Here is a 26,631-nt window from a genome sequence, read left to right as displayed (position 1 = left end):
CCATGACCTTGACCAAAATATCTTTGAAGTATTTACTGGCTGATTTTCTGCTATGGGACCAGAAAAAAAAAAAATCAGGATATATAAAGGCTGTTGCCAAAGGAAGTCCTATCTTCCTCAAAATATTTGCCTTCGTTCCCAAAGAGAACCTCTTTTCTAATAATGTTTCTAAAACTTCTTAATGGAAGGAACTGATAACTTTCATCTCGCAGCTACTGAGGGCACCAGAATAATGTTGTACTTTCTTTGAACTGACAGATTAATTGTTTTTTGTTTCAGTAGCAGGTGCAGCTTTTCGTGAGTACATAATTGGATGTACATGTTTTTCAAAAGAACACAGGCCCCTGTCTGGTGCCAAGCTCTTTTTTTTTTTCCATGTGGAAAAAAAAAAAAAAAAAGAAAAGAGTGATTTCATTTTTTAAGTACAATGTAAAAAACCCGTGTAAGTGTTTTTTAAAAAGCCAAATACAAACAAACAAATGTTCACAATACATATTTAAGTCTGTCTCACATCTTTCAGCTATTATCCTGGATTAGAAATTCCATCTGTCATTGAATCCATATGGTTTACCAAATGGCAATTTACAACCATGTATTTTTGCAGATTAGAAGTTAGTTGGTTTCAGTGTCCACGCTAACGTCTTTGTGTGCCTGTGTTTGTGTGCGTGGGTGCATCCCTGTGCGCATGGGTGTGCGTGGAAGTACATGCAAATGGCTAAAAATTGTAGTAGGATGTGAGTGGACTTTGTTGATTAAAACGCATCACGGAAAAAATGTTGGTGTTGAGCTACGGAGTTAGGTTATTTCCTCCCCTAAATCCACGAGCCCTATTTTACGCTTTCCATTATTTCTGCTCAAAGGAATAAACTGAGAAGAGCTGCTCTTGACCTTCCTGTGTTTTGGGCAGGCACATGCCTTTTGCAGAGCTTTAGGAGGCTTCTGGCTATCTGGCCAGGTCATTGTGCAACAGGCAGCATGAGCTGCACTGGTGTGAGGCTGGTCCATGTCCTCTTTCTGTCCCTTTTCCTCCTCCAAGGTTATTGATAATCCATGAAGATTCTTGCTGCACTTCTGATGCAGCACCCCAGTGCAGTCTCCCATGCACTAGGAAAGAGAGAAAGCTGTCACTGAGGCCTGGAATTTTTAGTTCAGAAACTGAAAATGTTAAAAATCATAAACGGAGCCATATGTGTTGTTGTCCTGCTAAATATGAGACCTTATAATTTATACCCATAAAGCTGTGAATAGTTTTTGTTCATTCTCAGGGACTGAAGCTGCCTCTCTCTTCCATTAGGTGTAACAAATTATCAGCATTCTGGCCAGAATAATGCTAAATCACCATGTGGTGTTCCTTTACAGGGCTTGGACATGAGGTTTAGTATGATACCTGAGATATTTATTTGAGAGGTCAGAAGAGGTCTTTTCCTACTAATTTGCTATCAGTACTACCCATGTCTGGGGTACCAGACCTGTGCTAGCAAATGCTCTCCACCTTTTCCCCAGCTGTGGTCACTAGGTAAGAAAAGTATAAATCTCAGCCCAGCTCTTGGTTCTGTTCCAATTTGTCTGTGCTACAGATGTCAGACTTCACACCAAACAGCACTTCAAGGTAATTCTGAGAAAAGAGAAAAAAAATGCAGTCATGGGTACGGCTCAGTGGATAAGAAGTTCTACTCCATGTCCAGCTTGTCTCTTTTCAGTGCGGTTGAAGCAGCAGGTTTCTCAGCTAAAACGAGATTTAGACACATGGAATTTGTGTTAATCCTCAATGGCTTCATGCGGCTCCATAAAAGTTGTTGTTGCACCACAGTGGGTTTTGCTTTTCCTGCCTGCGAGGCAGAGCATCTGATGTCTGTGTTTGGGGTCATGAAAACCAGGCGATGCGTAGTTAAGAGATCTTAACTCAGAAAAGGACATCAGCATTTTGGGAACAAAACAAAAACAAAGAGGGGAAACTTTGTAATTCTCTTCATTTACATACCTTCCTCGAATCCATACTTGTTTGTGGCTTAGCTTCAACACGTGGCTCCTTGAACTCTTTACTTTTGCTCCTTCCCACCTTTCCTTAGTACCTCCTCCAACTTCAGAGACGTAGTTGCCAGTCCACTGATGTGAACCCTTAGAAATAAGCATGATCCCAATTCTCCTTCCCATTTTTACAAACCACTGCACCTTGTCCAGCCCAACTTGGGCTCCATGAAAGAAAAACTTATGCAAAGAAGAACCTTTGTCTCACTGAGGGGTAACAATTTTATTTTTTAAAGAAGAGACTGATCTCTTAGGCTATATATATCTATATATGGTACATGTTCATAATTTCTAGATGCCCTGGCTCTCTTAGGCTATATATCTATATATTGTACATGTTCATAATTTCTAGATGCCCTGGCTCTATGGATTGAACTGGAGATCTTTTAGAAAGTGCACAATAACAGCCACAGGCATCCACACAAAGGAGCTCCCTTGACTGTCCTATGGTTATCTTTGTGGAAATTTTTTAGTCTGCCCAAATTAAAAGGCCTGCCAGATGTTCAAATTGTAATAAAATTCCTAACATCACATCACTGATGGTTTCATTGCTGTGAAGATGAGCCCAAAAAGACAAGATGCCAAAAATGCTTTCTTGTCTCCACTTGATATTGGAAATGGATATGACAGATACCGTCTTCGGAGGCTCCTCTCAGTGAAGTGAAAGGCACAGATGTGAAGATGTAGAAATTGTGGCGTGTTGTCTTCTGTTGGGTGAGGTACTGGAATGAATTTGGGCTTTTTTAAAATTATTTTTTAATAGCAGAAAATAGCACCAACCCAGCAAGAGCTTGTGGTTCAATAGTAGACATGGATAACTTGTAAACAACACTAATCCAACCTAGCCAGAGATAACGCTTATCCTGAAAAGGATTGGTATTGATGGAGCTGATCTGGAGATAAGCATGGTTTGCCCTTGGCTGTTGTTACAGCTGACTCATGGTCGGTATTGATTTGATCAAAACAGCTGCTCTTACTGCTCTTTCCAAACGTAGGTAAGCCTTTGCAGTCTCACAGAATCACAGAATCACAGAATTTTCTAGGTTGGAAGAGACCTCAAGATCATCGAGTCCAACCTCTGACCTAAAACTAACAGTCCCCACTAAACCATATCCCTAAGCTCTACATCTAAACGTCTTTTGAAGACTTCCAGGGATGGTGACTCCACCACCTCCCTGGGCAGCCCGTTCCAATGCCTCACAACCCTTTCAGTAAAGAAATTCTTCCTAACATCTAACCTAAAACTCCCCTGGCGTAACTTTAGCCCATTCCCCCTCGTCCTGTCACCAGGCACATGGGAGAACAGGCCAACCCCCACCTCTCCACAGCCTCCTTTAATGTACTTATACAGAGCAATAAGGTCACCCCTGAGCCTCCTCTTCTCCAGGCTGAACAAGCCCAGCTCCTTCAGCCGCTCCTCATAGGACTTGCTCTCCAGGCCCCTCACCAGCTTCGTCGCCCTTCTTTGGACCCGCTCAAGCACCTCGATGTCCTTCTTGTAGCGAGGGGCCCAAAACTGAACACAGTACTCGAGGTGCGGCCTCACCAGAGCCGAGTACAGGGGGACGATCACCTCCCTAGCCCTGCTCACTACTGGATTTTTTGCAGTCACCATTTCACAGCTTCTTCAAGACCCAGAGCTCCTGGCCACATGTGGCCCCACTGGGCCAAGTTTCCAAAGGTGCTCCACATTTATGACCGGAGCCAAATCTTCTGAGGAGGTCGGCCTATTGTATGCTGAACTCTTGAAATTCTGCCCACCATTGTCACAGTGGGAACAGGCTTTAAGCAGTCTTGGAAATCTGGTCCTTATTTAGGAACCAAAAAGAGAACCAAGCTCTCAAAAACATGTCAGTGTATCTGGTTACTGAGCAATAGAAAATCTGCCCCCATTGTGCTTCAGGATTAATATACACGTCGCGGCAACTGTAAATTCAGGGAAAGGTGAAGTAAGGATAATTATGATAGAGCAGTGCTTCTTCAGCATCTGTTTGAACTATAATCTCAAAAGACCTCAAAACCATCATGTGAAAGGATCATCTAAACTACCTTGGAATGCGAGCCTGATGGAGTCAAGACATGTCACTGAATCTTTATCAAGGGAGGAGAGGCAAAATTAGTCAGGCTGCGTGCAGTGTGATGGATGGTAATGTTCGTGTCACGTATCTGATTTAATCCTTACCTTTAATTTTAGATTTTTCTCGTTACTTTTTTGCGCCACTGAGTCTGTGAGAATGAATCCAGCTTTTTTTCAACTAAACATTGGTCTTTATCAATGAAATATTTATTGAATAATTTTTATATTAATTGTATTTATGCAATTTTGCTATGTATGTGTTTTTATAGAAGCTTAAGAAAACTACCATACTTCAAAACAAACATCCAATTTTAAAGCCATAACTACAAGAGCACATGTATTTCATTTTCTTGTTGGAGATGATTATATTATCTGTATGTTTCAATGCACAGAAATTCAAAGCAATTGTCCTGGAATGGAATGTTTTAAATTAAAAGCAGCAAAAAAGTAGTAGATGGTTGTTATTAAATTTTAATTATGTGAATTAATGCCAATTTAAATTTAAAATAGATAATGATATCATAACATAATATTGTAGTTACCTTGTAATTAGCTGCCCTAACTTTTTTAGTAAGCATGTTCCAGATTGTTATTCATTATTTTGTGTTAGGAAAAAGAGGTCTTTCTGCAATGGTATTGGAAACTACAAGAATGTTTGTAAGGAACCAAACATTTTGATGCTTCCATATATTCATATTAGGAATAGCAATGTATTCAGTAAGTATCTTATTAGGTTACAATTGTAGTACAAGACACACTGGATTAGAACATTGCTTGTCATATAATGAGACTTCTAAAATGAGAAGACGTTTCAGGCAAAACACACATGGAATTCAAAACAATTCTACCATCTAAATCACAGCAATTTTACTATGAATTAAAAAAAAAAAAAAAAAAAAGGCTATTTTTATTCTGTATTTATTTGTTCTTTGTCTTTTGTATTTTAAAGATGATATTTATAGGTTTATAACCCCAAAGACCCCAAATTGGATTCTATTTACCTGAATGGCAATTCAGATAGAACACTGAAAACTGGTAACACACATGATAAAAGCTTGAAAATGTGAATCAACATACAACACATAACTGTTAAACTTATGACCAAAGTCCATTATTTTACTAAATGTATGCAAAATCTTAATCAGCCTCCAGAAAAACGTGGTGTCCAACGTCTTTGCGGAGTGATTTTTTCATATCTACTCCACACAGAAAAAGGTGAAAGGGATAGAATTGTTCACTGCCCCTTCCTATAAGACAGCTAGATGGTGTCAAACAACAGTAGTAAGTAGCAGGCTCAAAGAAACAAGAAGAAGTAGTTATTCACTTTCAGGTTCTTCTACCTGAAACTAATCTGTGGACTGGTGGTGCAACAGCTTGGGGATATTAAAAACTTTAATATGGTTTCAAAATGCAATTGTCAAGGTTTATTAAAATAGTTAGGGCTATGAAGGGGATATTAAAAGGGTTATTAAAAAAATTATTGAAGACAAGGGAAACACTTGAGTTGTGGGTGGTGGGAAGACTGTTCTAGGAAAATAACAGCACATGCTTGTCTTGTTCGTGCACTCTTCCCTGGAGATTCACTACTGGAGACAGGATGCTGGGAATGGCTGGACCTTTGGCACAATCTGGTCTGGCCATGCATTTCAGACAAAACACATGAAGTTGAAAACATTTCTACCAACTAAATCACAGAAATGTTACTCTGAATTCAAAAAAAAAAAAAAAAAAGAAAAGAAAAAAAAGAAAAAAAAGAAAGGCTATATTTATGCTGTATTTATTTGTTCTTTCTCTTTGGTATTTAAAAGGTAATATTCTATAGGTGATATTCTATATATTCTATAACTCCAAAGACCGTAAACTCATATTTGAAATCTAGAGGAGACCAGACTTGAATATTCTTAAATTTATTATATTTCATACCCATTTTGCTCTTCACTTTCTGATGATCATTTTATTAACTTTATTTCCCCTTTTTTAGTCACTGAATGGTTTTGCATTGGTGGTGAGTGCAGATGGAATGATATTTTATGCATCATCAACAATTGTGGACTACCTAGGGTTTCATCAGGTAAATATATTAGTAAATATTTAGACTGCTTAATATTATACTGACTTTCTAATGACTTTCTTGCAGTCTTTCCTGCTAAATGGCTTTCTAAAATGCAAATCAGCATGTTGTTTTGCCCTATTCTTCTACTGCTGATTGGACGTGCATTATTACTGAAATTATTTTACTATGCCATTTTAGATTTTATTTATTTATTGTGATATGACGGATGGAGATGAATTCCTTGTATTGTTGCAAGAGAGTTTCCTTTTGAAAAGCTTTTTTTAACAGAAACATGATCTACTATAAAATTAAGATGTGTCTAAATGTTTGTTTTCAATTTTAGTACAAGGTGCTGCTATTCTAGACCAGTGTCCTGCATAGAGTAAATATATTATTAAGTCACAGAATAACATAACCATGTAGTTGGAAGGGACCTCTGGAGGTCATATAGTCCAACCTCCTGCTCAGAGCAAGTTGCTCATGTATTCATCTAGTTAAGTTTTGTGATTCTACAACTCCTGGAAGAGCTGTTCCAGTGTTTTACCACCCTGACTGTATTTTTTTTCAGTTGTATCAAGCCCCAGTTTCCACGTTTACAACTTGTGCCTGCTGCTTCTTGTCTTTCCACATTGTCTGTCTGATAAGAGTCTGGCTTGATCTCTTCTACACCCTCTACTTTGGTAGATATAGGCAGCAGTAAGCTCTTTCTGAAGCTTTCTCTTCTTAAGGCTGAACAAACCCCATTCTTCTCTCCTCACTTGATAATGTCACATGCTCCAGCCCTTGGTACTGCTCTCCTGGACTCACTTTAGTATGTTAATATCTTTCTTTTCCTGGAGAGCCCAAAATTAGAGAGGGTTTTGCCTCTGATGAACTTCCTGAGGTTCCTATCAGCCCTTTTTACAGCTTGTCAAGGTCTCTCTAAATAGCAGTCCAACTCTCTCCAATTGATTTCCTCTGCAAACCTTTTGAGAGTGCACTCTACCCCATCATCCATTTGTCAAGAAATTACACAAAGCTAGGCCCAGGATCAGTCCCTGAGGGATGCTACCAGCAACTGTCCGCCAGTTGGACTTTTATGGCTCACATTTGCGATGTGTTTAAAAGAGTTAACAAAAATAATCACTTAGGATATTAAGTCAAAAAGCTGGTTTGAGAAACAGGGGCTTTCCTCAATCAGTCTGTGCTCTGAAGGTATCCTACACCAGCCATTATTTTAAGGAAAGTGTCATCCCAAATTCTTTACTCAGAGGGTGGTGAAGCACTGGGACAGGTTGCCCAGAAATGCTGCAGGTGCCCTATCCCTGGAGGTGTTCAAGACCAAGTTGGATGGGGCTTTGGGCAACTTGGTCTGGTGGGAGGTGTCCCTGCCCATGGCAGGGGGGTTGGAACTGTATGGTCTTAAGGTCCCTTCCAACCCAAACCATTCTGTGATTCTATAGTTCTCAAGATAAGAGCCTGCCCTGCTAAGACTACAGATTAAACATTGTTTGTTATCATTTTTTCAGACTGATGTAATGCACCAAAACATATATGATTACATTCATGTGGATGATCGTCAGGACTTCTGTAGACAACTGCACTGGGCCATGAATCCTCCCCAGATGTTGTCTGGACAGCAAACACAGACAGAAACAGGTAGGATTATATAGTGTTTAGAAACGTAGGCATCACTGCAGAATTAGAATAGCCCTCTACCTACAACCATGTTTGTTCTTCAAGTCAGATTCTTCACTGGAAAGCTAAATTCTGGCCATTTATTATATTAATGTTTCATAGATGATGTTTCCTGATCTGGGATATTTATAAGGTAGTGTGTGCTATTGAGGCTAGAATATTGATGTTTCTTTTATTTTTCTCTGACTAATATACTTATGGATATTCTTATCCATGCAGAATGAACAACGTAAGTTTTCATCCTACCAATCTTTACTAATCTTTTCTTCACACTGATCAAGACATTAGTATTTTATCTCATTAATGAGGAAAACAAATGCAAAATTTTTCCGTGCAGTACCACAGTGGTGACATAATTTTCTGCGACTTGTTTTCCCATGTAAAGTTATGTGGATAGGAGTCTTCAGAAGAACATGTAGGTTTAGGAATACATTTTTAGCTCTGAAGCTGTATTTCCCTAGGATGGGAAGAGGACAGGTATGCTCAAGGTGTCTCCTACCTGAGGATTTCAGCTAAAGCTGAAATCATGACTACAAAAAAAATACAATGGGGTTGAAATTGTTAAATTTATACAGAACTGATCACAGCAAAATGTATGCATTTTATGAGCAGAAAATGAAATAATCTATTTTCAAGAGGGTGGTAGGTGGGGGGTGGGGAGAAACTTCCAAGAAGTCCTTCAGCAGCCTTTATGAAGTTGTTAAGAACAGAGTCATGTAACTTTGGTAGAATTCCAAAGTTCGGTAGAATGTTTACTTTTCAAGAACTTCACAGAATGTTATAGAAATTATGCAGAAAACAAATGAAACAATGTACATGAAGATTTCAAGCTATAAATAGTTATAAACATTTGGATTTTTTGTCCTAAGTATATACAGTGAAGAATTTCAATTCCTGAGTTCATATTTCTGTGCAAATACTTGTGTGTGTCTTTTGGGAAATAAGTGTTTCAAAAGCTATGCACCTGTAGTCCAAAACTGGCAAATACTTCATTAAAAATTGAAGAGGCAACAGCTGAATGTTAGCTAATTAGCCACTGCTCATTCTTTTTCTTGCATTAGCATTTTTCCTGATTTTGTTCCTTTTCCTAATGTACTGTCTCCAATATCTGATCTCAAAAATAGTAGCATCTGTTACCCTACTTTGCATCCTTAAAAACACAAAACCTCACGAAATACAGAATTCAAAGCTTCTAAAGAAACTTACCTGAATCCCACTGTAGAACCTTTTTTTTCTTTTGGCAGAGCATGTGCAGATGTGTCTATGCATGACACAGTTAAATATTCGCTATTCCATAAAACAATATTTAGCAATTTCCATAACAGTTTCTTCAAGTAGGTACAGAACATCATATTTCTTAGTGTGATCTGATATATATTGCCTCCACTGTTGTTTATAGGAGAAGAATATATTCTCAGTAAATTGTTTAAAGCACAAGAGAATGACAGCACGACAACAGATTATTCTTCCTTCTTAACTCGTTGTTTCATCTGTCGAGTTCGCTGCTTGTTGGACAGTACTTCTGGCTTCCTTGTAAGTATAATTTCACTTAGACAACTGCAATTATGAGTACTAGATTATATTAATTCATACGAAAAATGTTGGAACATTAATAGATTTATTGCAGACAGTCATGGATTGGATACACTTTTCATTTGCTGTACTCAAAGAAGAAATACCTAAAATCATTTATTAATACTTATAAAGATTGATGGAAGAAAAGGAGGCTGAAATATTTCAAGTTGAAAGAATTGATAAACTTTTGTTTTAAGTACTTTCGGACAATATCTGTCTCCATTTGCACTGGCCCTAGAACAAGGGCGGCAAGTCTAAGTTTCAACCATTCAACCATTCGACCATTCAACCATTCAACCATTCAGCCATTTCAACTCAAACAAAAGCAGGAGGTGTACAGGAGGTGAATAAGGGACAGGCCCTTTGGGATGTATGTAGGGACATTTTCAGAGTATGCAGAAATGTGATGAGGAAGGCCAAGAACCATTTGATATTAAGTCTGGCTAGGGATGTTAAGGACAACAAGAATGGCTTCTTCAAATACATCAATAAGAAAAGAGGGAAAATGTGAACTCACTATTGAATGGGGGCAGGGACCCTGGCGACCGAGAATGCAGAGAAGGCAGAGATACTGAATGCCTCCTTTGCTTCAGTCTTCATTACCAAGTCCAGGCCTCAAGAATCTTGGACCCAGGAGACCAGGGAGGAAGTCTGGAGAAAGGAAGACTTTCCCTTGGTTGATGAGGATTGGGTTAGAGATCATTTAGGCAAACCTGATATCCACAACTTCATGGGCCCTGATGAATGCACTGATGAATACTGAGGGAACTGGCAGACATCATCGGTAGGCCACTTTTGATCAGCTTTGAAAGGTCATGGCAATCAGGAGAGGTGCCTGAGGCTGGAAGAAAGCAAACATCACCCCAGTCTTCAAAAAGGGAAAGAAGGAGGTCCCAGGGAACTACAGGCCAGTCAGCCTCACCCCAACCCCTGGGAAAGGAGGTGGAACAGCTCCTCCTGGAGGCCATCTTTAAGCATGTAGAAGAAGAGAAGTTGACTATCAGGAGGAGTCAACGTGGATCCACCAAAGGTAACTCAAGCTTAACCAACCTGATTGCCGAGATCTATGACGAGACAACTGGCTGGATGGATGAGGAGAGAGCATTGGGTGTTGTCTACCTCGGCTTCATCAAGGCTTTTGACAATGTCAAACATGAGTAATATCCTCATGGGCAAGCTGCAAAAGTGAAGGCTGGATGAGTGGATGGTGAGGTGGATTGAGAACTGGCTGAATGGCAGGTCTTAGAGAGTTGTGATCAGTGGCACAGTCTAGTTGGAGACCTGTAGCTAGTGGTGGCCTTTGGGGTTAATACTGGGTCCCCAGTGACATTTAACTTATCCATCAGTAACTTGGATGAAGGGATAGAGTGCACCAAGTTTGCTGATGATACAAATCATCATTTCAAGAAGGACATAGAGGTGCTTGAGCGGGTCCAAAGAAGGGCGACGAAGCTGGTGAGGGGCCTGGAGAACAAGTCCTATGAGGAGCGGCTGAAGGAGCTGGGCTTGTTCAGCCTGGAGAAGAGGAGGCTCAGGGGCGACCTTATCGCTCTCTACAGGTACCTTAAAGGAGGCTGTAGAGAGGTGGGGGTTGGCCTGTTCTCCCACGTGCCTGGTGACAGGACGAGGGGGAACGGGCTAAAGTTGCGCCAGGGGAGTTTTAGGTTAGATGTTAGGAAGAGCTTCTTTACTGAAAGGGTTGTGAGGCATTGGAACGGGCTGCCCAGGGAGGTGGTGGAGTCACCATCCCTGGAAGTCTTCAAAAGACGTTTAGATGTAGAGCTTAGGGATATGGTTTAGTGGGGACTGTTAGTGTTAGGTTAGAGGTTGGACTCGATGATCTTGAGGTCTCTTCCAACCTAGAAATTCTGTGATTCTGTGATTCTGTGAAATCTGGAAGGACTGTGCTGCCATTCAGAAGGATCTCAACAGGTTGGAGAGATGGGCAGAGAGGAAGCTCTTGAAATTCTGCAAAGGCAAGTGCAGGGTCCTGCACCTGGAGAGGAACAACCCCATGTAGCAGTAGAAGCTGGGGGCTGACATGCTGGAAAGCAGCTCTGCAGAGAAGGACCTGGGGGTCCTGGTGGACAACAAGTTAACCATGAGCCAGCAATGTGCCCTTGTGGCCAAGAAGGCCAGTGGTATCCTGGGACACCTTTGGGAGAACATTGCTGTCAGGTCGGGGAGGTGATCCTCCCCTCTACTCAGCCCTGGTGAGGCCTCACCTGGAGGGCCATGCCCAGTTCTGGGCTCCCCAGTACAAATGAGACTCGGGGCTCCTGGAGCAAGTCCAGTGCAGGGCTGATAAAATGATGAAGGGACTGGAGCATCTCCCTCATGAGGAATGGCTAAGGGAACTGGGCCTGTTCAGTCTGGAGAAGGGAAGAGAAGGATTGGGGGGATCTGATGAATGGCTGTATGTTTCTGAAGGGAGGGTGTCAGGAGGATGGGGCCAGGCTCTTCTCTGTGGTGCGTAGTGACAGAATGAGTGTCAATGAGCACAAACTGCAATGCAGGAAGACCTGTCTGAACATGAGGAAACATGTCTTACTGTGAGGGTGACTGAGCACAGGAACAGGTTGCCCAGAGAGGTTGTGGAGTCTCCTTCTCTGGAAGGCTATTCAAAAATCATCTGGACACAATGCTGGGGGACCCTGACTGATGAGCAGGGAGGTTGGACTTGGTGATCTCCAGAGGTCCCTTCCAACCTCAGCCATTCTGTGGTTCTGTGTAATTAGCATTTATGCACAAAGGATTCACTTTAAGGAACAAGAGTAGTAATTATTGCTTTTTCACTTTTGTAAAGGGTTCTATTATAATAATAATAATAATAATAATAATAATAATAATAATAATAATAATAATAATAATAATAATAATAATAATAATAATAATAATAATAATAATAATAACAACAATACCAGTGACTAGAAAGTCTTTTAAATGCTCCTTAAAATTCTTACTAGAGGTGGCTCATTTCTAGAAATGACTTCCCCATTTCCTTAGTAAAGACCAATCTTGTTTCTTCTTATGGCAAAGACAGATGTGCAAAGAAAATGAGAGGAATAGCAAGAGATAGAAAAATGCAATCTCTGTCTCAGATGCTCATTTGCAGGAAGATTATGGGTCTGAACAGAGCCTGGAAAAAATATAGTTCCAGCTTCAGTGTGAGGCATGCAGGAAATAGCTGTTTGCACCATCATAAGCTGCCAGTCTTGGCAAACAGAACATAATGCAGAACTTCTGCTTTAAGCACACTGGAAACAAAAAAAAACAACAGCTTCAAATGTCTCATTTTACTGTTGATGGTACTGTCACTCACCATGCCTCTGAAATTGCATGATTTAAACTGTATGAAGATAATAAAATTTCTTTCTTTTTTTTTTTTTTTCCTTTCTTCCTGTTTCAAAACTGGGTTTGGTGTTACTTAAACAACAGGGGGCATAGCATGTATTAGCATTTTAAATGTTTATACATGGAATGCTTAAGATAACTTTTTATTTTTTTAATTTTATTTTATAACAGACAATGCAGTTTCAAGGCAAACTGAAGTTTCTTTTTGGACAAAGGAAGAAGTCCTCATCAGGAACAGTATTACCACCTCAGCTGTCCTTATTCTGCATAGTGGTACCACTTCTTCTCCCTTCTATGACAGAGATGAAGATGAAAAGCCTGCTTGTGAAAGCAAAACACAAAGCTGATGAAGCAGCAGCAGTGAATGCAAAGTATTTTCAAATTAATCTTGTATCATGTAGTAAAGTATGCTACGGGCTTTATGTTTATTGAGCAAGTAAAAAGTAAAAATGATGCTGAATAACTCTTCATTTTAAAATCCTTTCTTATAAAGTAAATAATTTATCTGGATTCTCCTTCCTAATCTTCAGAAGTTATCAAAGGAAAAATTCATTCTACTAGTTGTAGAAGTAGAAAAGCGAGCATGTTTGTACCGAGAATTCTCAAATTTCCGCATCTTCCACTAGCACAATTATTTGGACTTGGCCATTTTGGTAACCAACAAAGGAAAAAGAAAATGTTAGAAAATTGAATGTGGGCTTGTGGGGGGGTTCAAAGAGAGTCAAATGAGATGTATTTGGTTTATGTATTTATCTTATAACAGAAGGCTTATGAATACATAAGTCTACAATTGCACTAAATGGCCTAGGGCTGATCACATGGTAGCTATCAAAGAAGATCAGGACAGATTGTGTTCAGACTCATTTCCTGCCTAACACTTATTTTCGTTATTCTTCCTTGATTGAATTTTAGTTGATGTTTGGGGCTAGGATTATGTTTTCCGTTATTTGGTTAAATATGACCTTATAACAATGAGGTCCATCACTGTGAAGTGAAACGCTCATCAGTGTGACTCAGAGTATCATAATTTGGCTTTTAGTTAGAATATGCTTATGTATGTGTGGATTTACTATCCAGATGTGTAATGTGGTTCTAGCACGTACATCCTTGTGACGAGAATTAAATTACTGGAAAGCCAATATAATGGAATGTGTAGGCTTTGGATCAGAGTTTTAAAGTCATTTCCATTTGCTGGGTTTTCAGCGGTCCAGGTGAAATTAATTGAAGACCAAAATTCAGCTCCTAGGAGAGAGGCACTTTACTTGAATTTTACTAACTGACTGGGCAGTGGCCAAGGATTTGACAGGAATTAAGTGTGCTTCATGTATTTACTATTTCATTTTATCTATATTATGATTCAATTTATGTAAAAAACATGGAAACATCAGGGTTTCATTTGGTTTGGTCCTTAAACATGATGGCCAAGGATGGTGGGCAAATTTATATAGACAATTATAGTCTCATCGTCTTAATGAAGGGAAAAATTTGGAAAGAAATGTTATAGGATTTGTAGCCTTTACAAAACCTGATATGCATTTTGAAGTACAGATTGGAAGAAATCCATTAAAATCATATGATGATTATTGGAAATTGAAGTCATGGTAACTCTTAAGTGCATTGCTGGTGAGTGAGATGCAAGTACCTTGAATGACAGGCAGAGCAAAATGTACAAAGCATCTGTCTCAATTCAAGCTGAAACTTATTATTCCAGATACAGTAAATTGCGAGCAGAATATTACTAAACATAACTATTCCTTTTAATTGAATGCAGAATTCCAGTCATATTCCAGTTTGAGCAACCATATGATGCAGGAGATATTTATAATTATTTTGCATTGGTTACTATATGTTTAAACCATCAGTCTTTGCGAATGGTCAACAGCTTGCAGATCACATCTTTCATAGTTTGTAATTTTGCTTTTTTTGTCATTCACTGATGAGGAATTTTCCACATTTTCTGTTCCCTACAGCTCCAGTTCTAAAGGTAATTCAGTTCTGTGTGAAGCAGCAGAATTATATGGAAGAAATAGTCATCATGAAGGTGCATCTTTCAATAACGTTTTACAGATTGCCGAAAACCAACTCAAAGGTAAGTAATTGCTGCTAAGTAATTCTAGATTATATATAATTTGTGGAGAAAAAGCCTTGCTTTTTCTTTTCATCTGTTAGGTTTTCCATATACGAGAGAAAGGGCTTCTCTCATATACAACTTCTGTAAAAAAATGAATAATTAGCCACCTCAAAAGTCAGTATTGAATCAATCTGTTATTTCATTGGGCATAAATACTATGATACTGTGATGCCAAGATTACGCATATAATAACAATAAGAACAGTAAATAAGAATATTCAAAGTCCACTTTCCTAAAAATGGCAGCATTGAAATTAACAATATTGTATGAAAACCTTAATAATGATTGGATCTATCCTTATTTGAGGAAAAATGAAAAATATATTACAAATGCTACTTCCCTCAAAGATCAGAAAACAGAAGGAAAATTAAAATATATTGTCTATAAAATTCACAATTTGCTTGCGGCTTTGACTAATACGTTTCCAGTGTTTGAATGTGACAATTCCATGAGTGTCTATGCTGTGTTTTGGATTTGTGCAATGGATAAAATTCTGATGGTGAGTCTTTTCCAAGGGGTAGATTCTTCTTGACCAGAGTTGTACTCAGCCTTTGTACCTGCTAGAAAACTTTAACTTCTTTAAAACCATTCCTCTGTCTTAGCCCCATTTTTCATGAAAGTTTTCTTATTGTTATAGTAATACAGCTGAGAGGGAAAAATGACAATGAAGTAAAAATACTGAAAAATCTTTGGTTACGGTTTATGAGCTTCTAATTGCCACATTCAGTTTTTCAAATTTAATCCGTTGTGTAGTTTGCCTAGTTCTGTGACATATTTTAGCCTGTACTCTCCTCTGCTGATGATTCCAGGGAAGCAAACAAACCTGTGAGCATTCATCAGCTAAAAAAATGAAATGAAATGAAATGAAATGAAATGAAATGAAATAAAATAAAATAAAATAAAATAAAATAAAATAAGGTAAGAAAAGATATTTAAAACTGTTTGTGTTAAAAAATACTTTCTTTTAAATTGTATAGCAAAGAATAATGGAGAAAATGGCATTTCTCTAGTCAAAGTACAAGCAAATGAAGATCACTGGGTCTGGGTTCAAGCTAACACTCAACTTCTGTATCGAAGTGGTTGTTCAGAATATGTCCTTGCCCAGCAGCAAATGTTAAAGTAAGTATATTTTCCATTATTAAAAACAAAATGAAACAAAACAAAACAATATTTTAGAAAAATGAATGTATTCTTTATGTGTGAGATTTAAAAAACAAAACAAAACAAAAAACTGTAGTGTCCTAAGAAAAGAGCTGTATGAGAAAGACTTTTTAAAGTGTTTTTTTTTTTTTTCATTAACAAATGAAAATCTGTTTTTGTCTTGTATCATATGAAATGGCTGTTATAATCCTAAATAATATGTTTTCATTCTTTAGTATTTTTTCCTCCTGAAATTGAGCATACATACATCTTAAAACAGAATACTTCAAAAGGAAGCTGTTTTATTATTAATATGCCTTGGCTTTCTTGCACAAAAATGTATTTGGGGGTTTTGTTTTACTTTGCAACTGAGTGTCTTTGATGATTTAGTGTCCTGACTTTTCCTAACATCTGATAATGTTAAGCTTTTTCTTTTCTTTTCTTTTCTTTTCTTTTCTTTTCTTTTCTTTTCTTTTCTTTTCTTTTCTTTTCTTTTCTTTTCTTTTCTTTTCTTTTCTTTTCTTTTCTTTTCTTTTCTTTTCTTTTCTTTTCTTTTCTTTTCTTTTCTTTTCTTTTCTTTTCTTTTCTTTTCTTTTCTTTTCTTTTCTTTTTCCTTTGTGGATGGCAGTTGAGTTCATGTTTTTAGTTGTGGATGTTAAACTTAATCTAAACAGGGATGCTCATATTCATTGTATGTTTCTAGATAGAAACATTTAGCTGGCTGTAGGCTCGGCCTTGGAATGGAAGCTATACGCACAGACATGCATTCAAAGAGGATTTCTCCACTGGGTTTTCCCCTTTCCTCTCATAACAGCTTTTCCTCCTTCCCCCGTGGGACTGTCTGTTCCAGTTCCTGTGGGCCTCGTTGAGGTATCTCTTCAAGCCAGTCTGAGGGAAGAGATAAGAAAGTGGATTGTGTGAGCAGGGGCCAAGAGATTTACACAGCCACCATGTGGCCTTGTGGTCACATTTGTCCGCTATCTCTGTTCTTTTCCTTTTGAATGCCTTGCAGGTGGAAGAAATTTTAAAAAGTCTTTGGACTTCTACAGTAGATATCCCTGGCAGGCAGCATACCTCCCAGGATCTAGGTGAATAGCAGAGGACCTCCCATCTGAAGGTGGTGGAACTCTACCTTTACTGGGATGGGATAAATGCTATTTTGCCATAGAAGAGAATGAACTTCTATTAAGGAGCAGATTAAAAGTGCCTGTTTCTTGTATTCATGTTTCTACTTCTAAATTGTTTTCTGTGTAACTAAGCAACTTCTTTGATGTTGATTTGGTTGCATTTTACTTTTAGTGGTTAAAAACCTTCATTTTTGCTTAATAGTTCCTATGGGTTAAGAGTTACAAGAGCTGGCTTTGCAGATGATACTCAGTTCTGTCCTGCTCATCTGCAGTAGATGCTGCCTGTTTTTTTCATCCTTACTACTACTTTTTGTTAAATTGCATGCTGTCTTCCTGGAAACATACATTCTTTTGAGAAGTTTCTCTAATCCACAGCAAAATTCTTGATTTTGTAATCCAAGCTTTTGTCACTACATGCATATTGTCCAATCTATTTTCCCAATTAGACTATTTCCGAGAGTCAGTTCTGCAGCAAACTTTAATCGTACTGCTTGCGTCTCAAGGCTCTCCATAATAATATTTAGCAAAGGGCTGAAAATACTTAAAAAGAAATAAAATACTCTCTGTTCTCAGTGTGTGTTTATCACAGTGGGACATTTTCTCTTTATAATAACATGGACTCCCTCTACTGGAAATTCCTATACTTGCACATTGAGTCCATACCCAAGGAAAAAGTTTTTATAGCAAGATAAGAAAAAAGCCTACTGAAAAGCAATCCAGGTTTTTCTTTTTTTTTTTTTTTTTTTTTTTTTTTTTAAGGCTCAGTTCCCTGCTGCAATGTCCACCTCTTGTTCTGACAATGCAGATTCATAGCATGGACTCTGCATGTTTGGGAATTAGCACATTTGTGAATGCCAGGCAGATTCTTGACCCTGGAGTTCAGAGAAGTGTTTTATCAAGTACAGAAACACTAGGACAGGACACTCCAATAATGTTGAGTATTTCATCTGTGGGTCACTGAAAATGAATTCACTGGTCATCTTGGAAAATTAAAGGCAATATGAATTAAGTTAGACATGTAAAACAAACCTACGCCAAATATAAACATCTGTGACTATTCTGGACACTTACTTGGGCATTTTATTTCATCTAATGACAATTATTCATTCTTAAATATAGGACCCCCGTAGTTCTTGCTCAAATTGCTTTGATCAGAAAGCTCTCATCTGTCGTAATAATTCCTTGCTGACAAAATACATCTCATCTAACATGCTATTTGCACTCTATCTCTAGACTTTTTTTTTTTTTTTTCCACAAGAAAAATTGTTTATATATATTTTAACAGAATAATGGCAGTGTAAGGTAGTTACCATATACCCTACATGATGTTCCAAAGTATTTGAGGTCTTTGTGAACTGTGTGCCTGAGTAGATGTGTGTCCTAATTTGAATGAAACAGTGCCACAGAAAGCTAGTTGTGCACACAGTGATGCCCAGATGCACGTAAACACTTTACTATCTTGAACAAATACAAAGTTTATATGAACAAGAGTAGGAGATATTAAATTAAAGACAAAATATGGCTCATAATAAATGTCAAACCACTCCATTTGTATCACAGAAAAGATCCATTTAGGAACCTCTTATTGACCTTTTTTTTTTCCTGCTGTTGTTGAAAGGGAAGAAGATGAACAACTGAAGATACCAAGCAGTTTTGCCAGTTTGAAAGGAAACCTGGACGGATTTTCCTATAACAGTGCCATTGAAACCCTGGGCCAGTTAAAGCATCTTAACTGGACAGCAGTAAAAAATGAACAAGACAATATAAAAGTGAAGTTTGAGCCTCATACAAACGGTGAGTGTTTCATGCAAGAGGAATCTCTCAGCTCCAATGTATCAGTTTTAGGCGTTCAAAACAACTGCACCACAAACAACAGCTGGACTTTAAGAAACTCAGGCTCTTGTTCTATGAACCAGCGAATGAATGCGTGTTCAAACAGGAGAGCTGGATCATTCTACAACAGAGACCAAAGTTTCTTAAATTTAGCATCGACTTGTCCTTCCCACTGGGGGAGTGCAGAAAATTGTCAGGCTTACTCAGGCTTACAGCAGCGCGCTGTGGAGAGCTACGCTACAGACCACCTGAAACTGCAGAGATCGTTACTATCCTCAGAGCCTCTCTATGATGCAGCGTTTCCCTTGGATATGCCTATCAAAACAGAATACGATTCTGATTCGGAAAACATCGCTGATAACTACCTGACGTCGCAAAACCGAGCGTGGATGGATGACAACGGCGCAGCGAGGAAGCAGCTGTTCAGCTATCCCAACAGGGTGCACCTTAAAACAGAACCGGACCTCTGTCAGCAAGCGTCACCTTGCCAGAAGCCGAGGCACTGCCTTTACACGCCGCATAACTGGCAATGCATCGTAGCAAATCATCCCAGCAACCTCAATCTGAACAGAGCTTGCAAGGGTTTGCGTAACAGAGAGGTAGCCCCGTTTTGCCCCCAGAACTCCTCCACCTGCTTGGAAAGCCTGCCTGACCTGCCTCACTCCGAGTGCTACGGCCAGTTCTACAGCCCCGGTCCAGGGGAGGAGAAAGAGCAGAGTAATGAGTTTTTTAAAATGCCATGTGAATATAAAAACCCCTGCTTGGTTCAAGCAATCAAGCGTGAGCCCCTGGATTCCCCACCGTTGTCCAGCAGTGGACAGAACAGAGCACATGTGAGCTTCCCTGAAAACACATTAGCAGGTCCTGTGCCTCATAAACCCACTGAATGTACATTCTTACAATAGATTTTATAGCATTGGGAATATTTATAATGTTACAGGCAAGAAGAAATTGTAGAGTCTCTTCCAGTTGGGTTAAATGAGTTACCAAAATTTAAAGCCAGTGGAAAGATTTTAAGTGTGTGTGTGCGTGTGTGTGTGCTTCTGTGTGTGGAAAAAAACTTGACACAGATGCATACCCCCCCTCACACTTTTACACACAGCCATTCTCTTAGTGATCTCTGGAAAGAAAGAAAGATAAAACCTCAGATACAGAAAAATAATCAGTTATTATTGCACAGGTGTACTTGCTAATTTGTCTTCATTGTCCTTCGTTTCTTGTTTGCAGTTCTGTAACAAGGTCTAGCTATTTCTGTTTCTTGCCTTTGTTCCTTTTTTTTTTTTCCTCTCAAGCTGAAGTGATGCCTTTGTGGAAAGACAAAATGTTTATGGTTCAGTGTGGCCAGAAGTTTACCTCTGGAGATTTTTTGGTTTTATTTTTAGCCACTCTAATAAGAAGCATCAGCTATTCCTTTATCTCAACATTAAATTAATGACAACAGGCAAGGGCTTCCCAAACCCAACTTCTTAACATAAAAGGATAGCATTAATTTAGAGAAAACAGCATTCATAAAATGCATTAGAAGTTATTTCACTTCAAACTGAGGTTTTTCCCATGTTTCCTTGACAAGACTGTTTTAGTACACATATTTTTCCATTTTAAAGCCTTCAGGCTTTCGTGTTGCTGTTTGAAAGACTGAACAATGGGATGTTATCCACTTCCATAAATGAGCTACAAAGGGCTTTTAAATGTACGTGAGAAGAAAATATTTCTCCAATTATTTTCCTCGCTCTCACTTGTAACATTAACAAAGGAAATGCACTTTTAATTTTGATGGTATCTCTTTGACTGATAACAGCTTGTTAGTCATCATCACCTGACATCAAAAATCAAATCCCACGCAAAGATTAGAAATGTTATGTTCAAAAGCAACCTCATTTCATCCCCAAAAGAAAATCTTAATCTCACTGAGAGCCAACTGGATTTATGCACCAAAGTGCTTTTGAAAACAGATCCATATGCTTTCCTTTGAACCCAGACAGTCATTTATTTCTACTTTAAAAAAACAAATCTACAACTCTGTTTTGGTTATTGTTGTTGTTGTAGTTTGACTCCTGCACTAATTTTTGTTTTAAAATTGCACTATTTCAACTTTATATCGCCTTCAATTATATAAAAAAAAATCATCATTATAAAAAAAGCTTAGATGTATATGTGCTTTCTGAAAGAAGCCCTATAATGAATGTTTTCTTTTTCAAAATGTTATAAATGATTATATTGTCTTTATCCCTCCTAGCCACTAAGGGCATGGCTTTACATGCCAGCGAAGTGGCATGAATTTCTCCCTGATGCTATGTGTACACGGGCTAAGTGTAGTTTTCAGGTAAGGGGATGGTTCTGCACAAGGAGTGGCACCTGGAAGTCAGCTTTTCTCCAAATCTGGTAGAAGTCGCTGCCTGAACGTTAGAGTTGGCAGCAGTAAACAACGTGCATTCTCCGCGTGTCACTTCTGTGCTTATGGACAATGGTTTGATCTGAGATGCTGCACTTTACACAGAAATGATGGAGACACTCACTAAACTTCTGATGGCTGTCCTGCATACGGCAGTATTCACCGCAGAGAGGGAAGAGTGGGCGAGAAAGAGGGGCAAAAATGTCCTGCTGCAGCTCAAGTTAAATCTGCCGTAACCCAGCTGACCACACTCAAGCCAGGAGAACATCTCTGTTTATGCCTGAGGTACATCAGCTCCCTGTTGGCTGCGTGCTGCCTCTAACTTGTGACTGTCTTGATCTCCTTGCCTTAGTATTTTCACCAGTGGGTACAGTGCAACATCAGGCCCCTTTCAGAGGTGAGGCTGTAAAGGTGGAATTTACACCACGATCTGGTGAATCACCATTCCCTTCACATAACATTAAGCCCAATCACACAATCATTCTGGGTACTCACGTCGAGTGAGACTCTTCATTTAGATTGATGTAACTTGACTGTAAAACACTACTGTCCTCATCTGGAAGTGCTGATGCCATTTTGCACAGCTAGAAATGGTCACACTGGCTGCAACTTTGTAGAGGACTTTGCCACTGAATGCCTCGTCTGTGCTTAGAAGTGCTTCCTAAGTAGTTATTTGTGCATGACTACAAAAGGAGAACTATTCCAGCCCAATTTCTCTCTCCAGTGTGGAAGTAGCTTATGCTAACAACATAAGTTCTCTTAAAGATCTTTCTGTTACAGAAAAATTGATATTTTGTTGGCATAACTTCATCTACGCTCAGGCTCTTCTGGTCTATTGTGGCTGGGATTACTTTTCTCAGGCTCCCAACAAATCCAGTCACATTTTACTCCTCTTAATTCACATTGCAAAGGTAGATGAAGGTTCTGCACATAGAAGTTGATCTGATACATGAGGGGTAATGGCCTTCTTCTAGGAGGACGAACTAATGTGTCACTTCAAAGCAGATGTCACCTCCTAACTGCTCCCTGTGCAAATGTGGTCAGGTTTCCTTCCTTACCCTTCCACAAAGTCTGAATCCATGAAAAATACAAGGTAATGTACACTTATGCCATGCATCATGTCTGAATTTGTCTCACTTATGTTCTGACTGACTTTTTTTGTTACTCCTGGTCTCATATGAAAAAGGCTTAGAGGTAGGGTTCAGGATGTTTTCATCCAGTGGCATTCAACTTTTATCCTCAATGAGTGGTACTTGTACCCCCAAGAACAGCCCTAGGGTGTGTGCCCTTGTGCTTTAGGCGCCTCCCAATGCATTTATCGTGACATCGACAAAATTCTTCTTGTAGAACAAGTGCCCCTTCAGCTGCTTGCTTGACACGAACCTGGAGCTTCCAGGCCAAAAGAAATGCCTTTCTTTCCCCAGTGTGTGCCTGATGCCTTCTAGCACCTGACTGATGACAGCATTCAGACTTCAGCCGTACACTCTCCAGAGCTGGCGAGAGAACAAACTCCTTAATTCTGGTGTTTTTAAGCTTGTGAGGTAAATGGAGCGGATTTTCCTGCTGCTTCTGATGCTGTTAACACCCGTGGCTGAAACTGGGGCAGACTTCCGCTGTAGAAAATACTATCAATAATTCATATTCCCTTTAGATTGGGATGCCCAAACAGAGCTTTTTTGAGAATCTGAAGAGAATCTGAACTCTTTGTAGGACTGACAGGCTTCCTACCACTTGACTGTAATACAGTAATGTTTTAATTGCCCTTCATTAGAACATAGAGATGGATTCTTAAAATCCTTCGAACTGAATCTCATCTGGATGGCATAGGGAGGCCTGACATCTGTGCGTCAGCCAGTTCAGAAAGACTTTTGCTGATGATCCTCAGTACTGTATTCAGATTGACAGGGCACGTGCAATTCTCCTGGAAATTCATAATGCTTAAAATACTTCAGTGGAAGGCATCAAGCCTGAGGCAAGGAGTAGTCTGTGGGATAAAATCAGCTTCTGCTGCCTGGAAGCCTGGTTTAACTCCTGTTGAAGCCATATGGGAACTTACGTAGGACAATTTCACCCAGGGTAGTTATTTCACAAAAGCCATTAATTTGTCTTAACAGAGTATGATATTTTAATTAAAATTGTAAAAAGATACCATTTCTCCTGCCTATGAAATAATAAGTTGCTCAGGTAGTCAGAAAACCCACCTAATTCATTTTCTTTCAGTGTCATATAACTAAGCAACCCATACTCAGTATGATGGAGGTATATTAGAGCCTTTGCCCTTTATTTCTTGTCTTCTCATTCTGTTCTCTCACTAGAAAAAAAGATCTTCCCCTGGAGTTTCTCCCTCTCTTAAGCCTTGAAAAAATCCTCTGTGAAATCACTTGTCATGATTGAAGCAGACTTCTGTAACATGCACAGTGAGAAAAGGAGCTCTGCAGGTGGCCACACTCGGGCTGTAGTCACAAGGCTTTTATTTAGCTGAACAAAACTCGTGGAAGAGAACTACCAGTAGTTTATGTCCTACCATCCTGACAAGTAGATCTCTGAACACAGATGACACGTATCCTTGCCAATATAAACACACATTCTCCTGTAAAGCTATTATATTTTTTCTCTTCCCCTTAAAATGTACCATGCCTGTTTCTCCCATTCCTTCTCACTTTTCACATTACTTTTTTTTTCCCCATCAGCTATGTTTTCTAAATTGAGTGACCACATTTTCTCAAAACTGATGTTCTTAGTTTTTAGATTTGTATTGGCTTTGCTCATATAAACCTGTTCTCAGATACCCTGAAATCTGAAGCAAGTCATATATGACCAGCAATTTTTCTGCTTATGTTGAATGCACGTTGATAAAATTTTATCATATTACAGGTTTTATCAAATTAAAAAATGTCCAGACATAAATTGAGATAGAATCCAGTTTCTTTAATTTGAATTTGAATTTAGTTATAAATCCTCCTCTCCTCCCATATGCATTATTCAAACACTTGCCTTAAGCAAAGGCTTTCTTTGAGTGAGTGTTTGGGTGGAGAGTAAGACAACATTATTAAGACAATTTTTTGGGAGAAATAAGATCACACTGAATGATGTCATACTGTCAAGGTGTTCTGTGACTACAGCATTAACTTTCTACCTGCTATCAATAATTCTGTACTCCAGAATAATGTCCTTATTTTTTCTGCAAAACTGAATTTGTTACTCTTCAACCTGAACATAATTTCTTGAAAAAAGAAATTGGGTTGAGGTAATTCAGTGCTAGCATGTGTCTCTCAGTCAGACTGAAAACATCATTCTAGGAGGCTTGAAGCCTTCGTTTAATTAATTAAAAAATTAATTAAAAATCTCAAATCTCAAAAATCAGACAAAGTTCTGGGCTAGAAATCTCCATTTTGCACAGGAGCACATCACAGGAATTTCACCACCATTCTGCCCCCTTGTAGGGCACACCTTGGTCTCGCCCTTCCTTTTCCCATCACTCTCCTTTCTGAACCAAATTTCTTCCTTTTTAACTTTTGCACCGCATCCTTCCTTTGTTGATTTAAATTTGAGATAAGAAGAGGCGAACAGCAACATTGTAGTTTGTTTTCGTTTTGACTTTTGTCTTTCTAAGAAATAATTCCAAAAAGATGCAAGTTATCTCAGTTCTCAGCAACATATCAAGTCTTCTTGCTTCTCTCATCATAGTTTGGATGATTCTTCCTCTACGTGGCCAACAGCCTTCCTTTCCTCTTCTGAAAGGGCTCTTCCTCACACTCCTTCACCTCTTCCCAGGTTCTTAATGAAGCCAAAGAACACTTTTGTCCTTAAAGGTAGCTGTGTCTATCAAAAAGCGTCTCCTTTTTCTTCCTCTAGCTTTTCTACCTTTGTGACTTTATAGGACGGTACTTTGCAGCCTCCACCCGTTCTGCTTTCTGCCTCCGTAGCTTTATTTTTACTCAGGCACACTTTAAAAGTTTTGCCAAAAGAACAATGTTATGCAGAAGTGCAATGCCCTGTTTCTTCCCCTGCTCCCTTTGAATAAGACAAAGGTACTGGCAGAAGTCTTAGTGTAATTACATCTCATAAAACAGAAAAAAAAGTCCCTTTGCTGGGGAATCGTACTCTATTCAGGCAGCTCTATTGCCAAGAAGCTGTGAGCTACCACCAGCAGTTTAAGTCTGTAAGTACACACCGCCAATTCCTTTTGCGTTCAGACCTGGTCTCTTTTCAAAGATGTAGGAGCCTGCTTTCTCCCTTTTTGCTCCTCTCATATTTTTTTTTATTTTTTACTTTTATTTTCCTATGTGCATTTATTCTTTCACTGTGCAGTTGCACTTTTAATATGTAATTTTTTAAAAAGAAGAGTATGGAAGCACTGTTGAAAATGTACAGCGAGTCCCTTTTAGGTTCTGAGGGCAGAACTGCAAAGAATTACCAAGGGGTTTAATGTGACTTTGTATCAAGGCTTCTGACTGTTACAGAGATGCCCATGAAAATCATCAGTACAAATAATGCGATTTGTCTCAAAAAAAGGGGGCACAACCCGGTATCAAAGCCTGCTATGAAAAATGGCACTTCCTAAACCAAAACAGTGGAGAACAAGATTAAATAAAAAGTGCACGGAGACCTGCCAGCATCTTTGGCCTACCTGTTTTTTTTTTTTTTTTTTTTTTTTTTTACCTGAAAAATGGGTATTGCTCGATCCCAAAGATTAAGGGAACAACGTACCTGCACAAACACGGCACGAAAACCTACCGATTTGTGCACGTAACGTGTGGTTTGCCCACAAATTGGGCAGGCTCACCACTTAGTTTTAAGGCTGGCGAAAATTTCGGCACACAACACCCTAACCGCTCGCTTCGGGGAAGCAAATTGGACGGCTCCTGAGGAATCACAGCCAGGAAGGGAAACACTTTTGATAACCCGTGGTGGGACCCCTACCACTTCGTGCACTTTGTGCTGCTTTGTGTACAGTTATCATAGACTCCGAGACCTATCTGTAGCGGGATAAATAAAAGCAGGCAGTAAAAAAAAAAAAAAGTGGGTTTTATATTCTGGAATTTTGTTAAAAACAGGTGCACTTTTGTGTTGTTTTTTGGTCCTTTTTTTTTTGTACTGTTTTCTCCGTCTGCTTTTAGAGGGACCTTTCCCGTGTATTTCTTAAATTATATTTTACAGTTATTTACCAGCCGCGGGCGTGTAAAGTTAAAACAGTCGGAAATAAATAAAGAGAATTCTAAAGATTTGCATTTAAAGCGAAGC

At 39.0% G+C, this 26,631-nt stretch overlaps 1 protein-coding gene across 6 annotated transcripts in view; it reads left to right on the top strand.

Moving 5' to 3' along the window:
- Nucleotides 1-26,624, top strand: part of AHRR (aryl hydrocarbon receptor repressor) — a 95,366-nt gene extending 68,742 nt beyond the window's left edge. For all 6 annotated transcript variants that reach the window (XM_068671260.1, XM_068671258.1, XM_068671263.1 and 3 more), the window contains 7 exons: nucleotides 6,087-6,176; nucleotides 7,667-7,796; nucleotides 9,235-9,368; nucleotides 12,936-13,135; nucleotides 14,735-14,853; nucleotides 15,873-16,014; nucleotides 18,781-26,624. In XM_068671260.1, the coding sequence (XP_068527361.1) occupies nucleotides 6,087-6,176; nucleotides 7,667-7,796; nucleotides 9,235-9,368; nucleotides 12,936-13,135; nucleotides 14,735-14,853; nucleotides 15,873-16,014; nucleotides 18,781-19,900 (1,935 nt within the window). In that variant the 3' untranslated portion in view covers nucleotides 19,901-26,624. The remainder of the gene's footprint in view (nucleotides 1-6,086; nucleotides 6,177-7,666; nucleotides 7,797-9,234; nucleotides 9,369-12,935; nucleotides 13,136-14,734; nucleotides 14,854-15,872; nucleotides 16,015-18,780) is intronic.
- The last annotated feature ends 7 nt before the right edge of the window (nucleotides 26,625-26,631 follow it).

Source organism: Anas acuta, chromosome 2 (genome assembly GCF_963932015.1).
Source record: "Anas acuta chromosome 2, bAnaAcu1.1, whole genome shotgun sequence".
NCBI classification, from domain to species: Eukaryota; Metazoa; Chordata; class Aves; order Anseriformes; family Anatidae; genus Anas; species Anas acuta.
The sequence above is the reverse complement of the archived record's forward strand: the minus strand, read 5'-3'. Positions and strand labels throughout refer to the sequence as shown.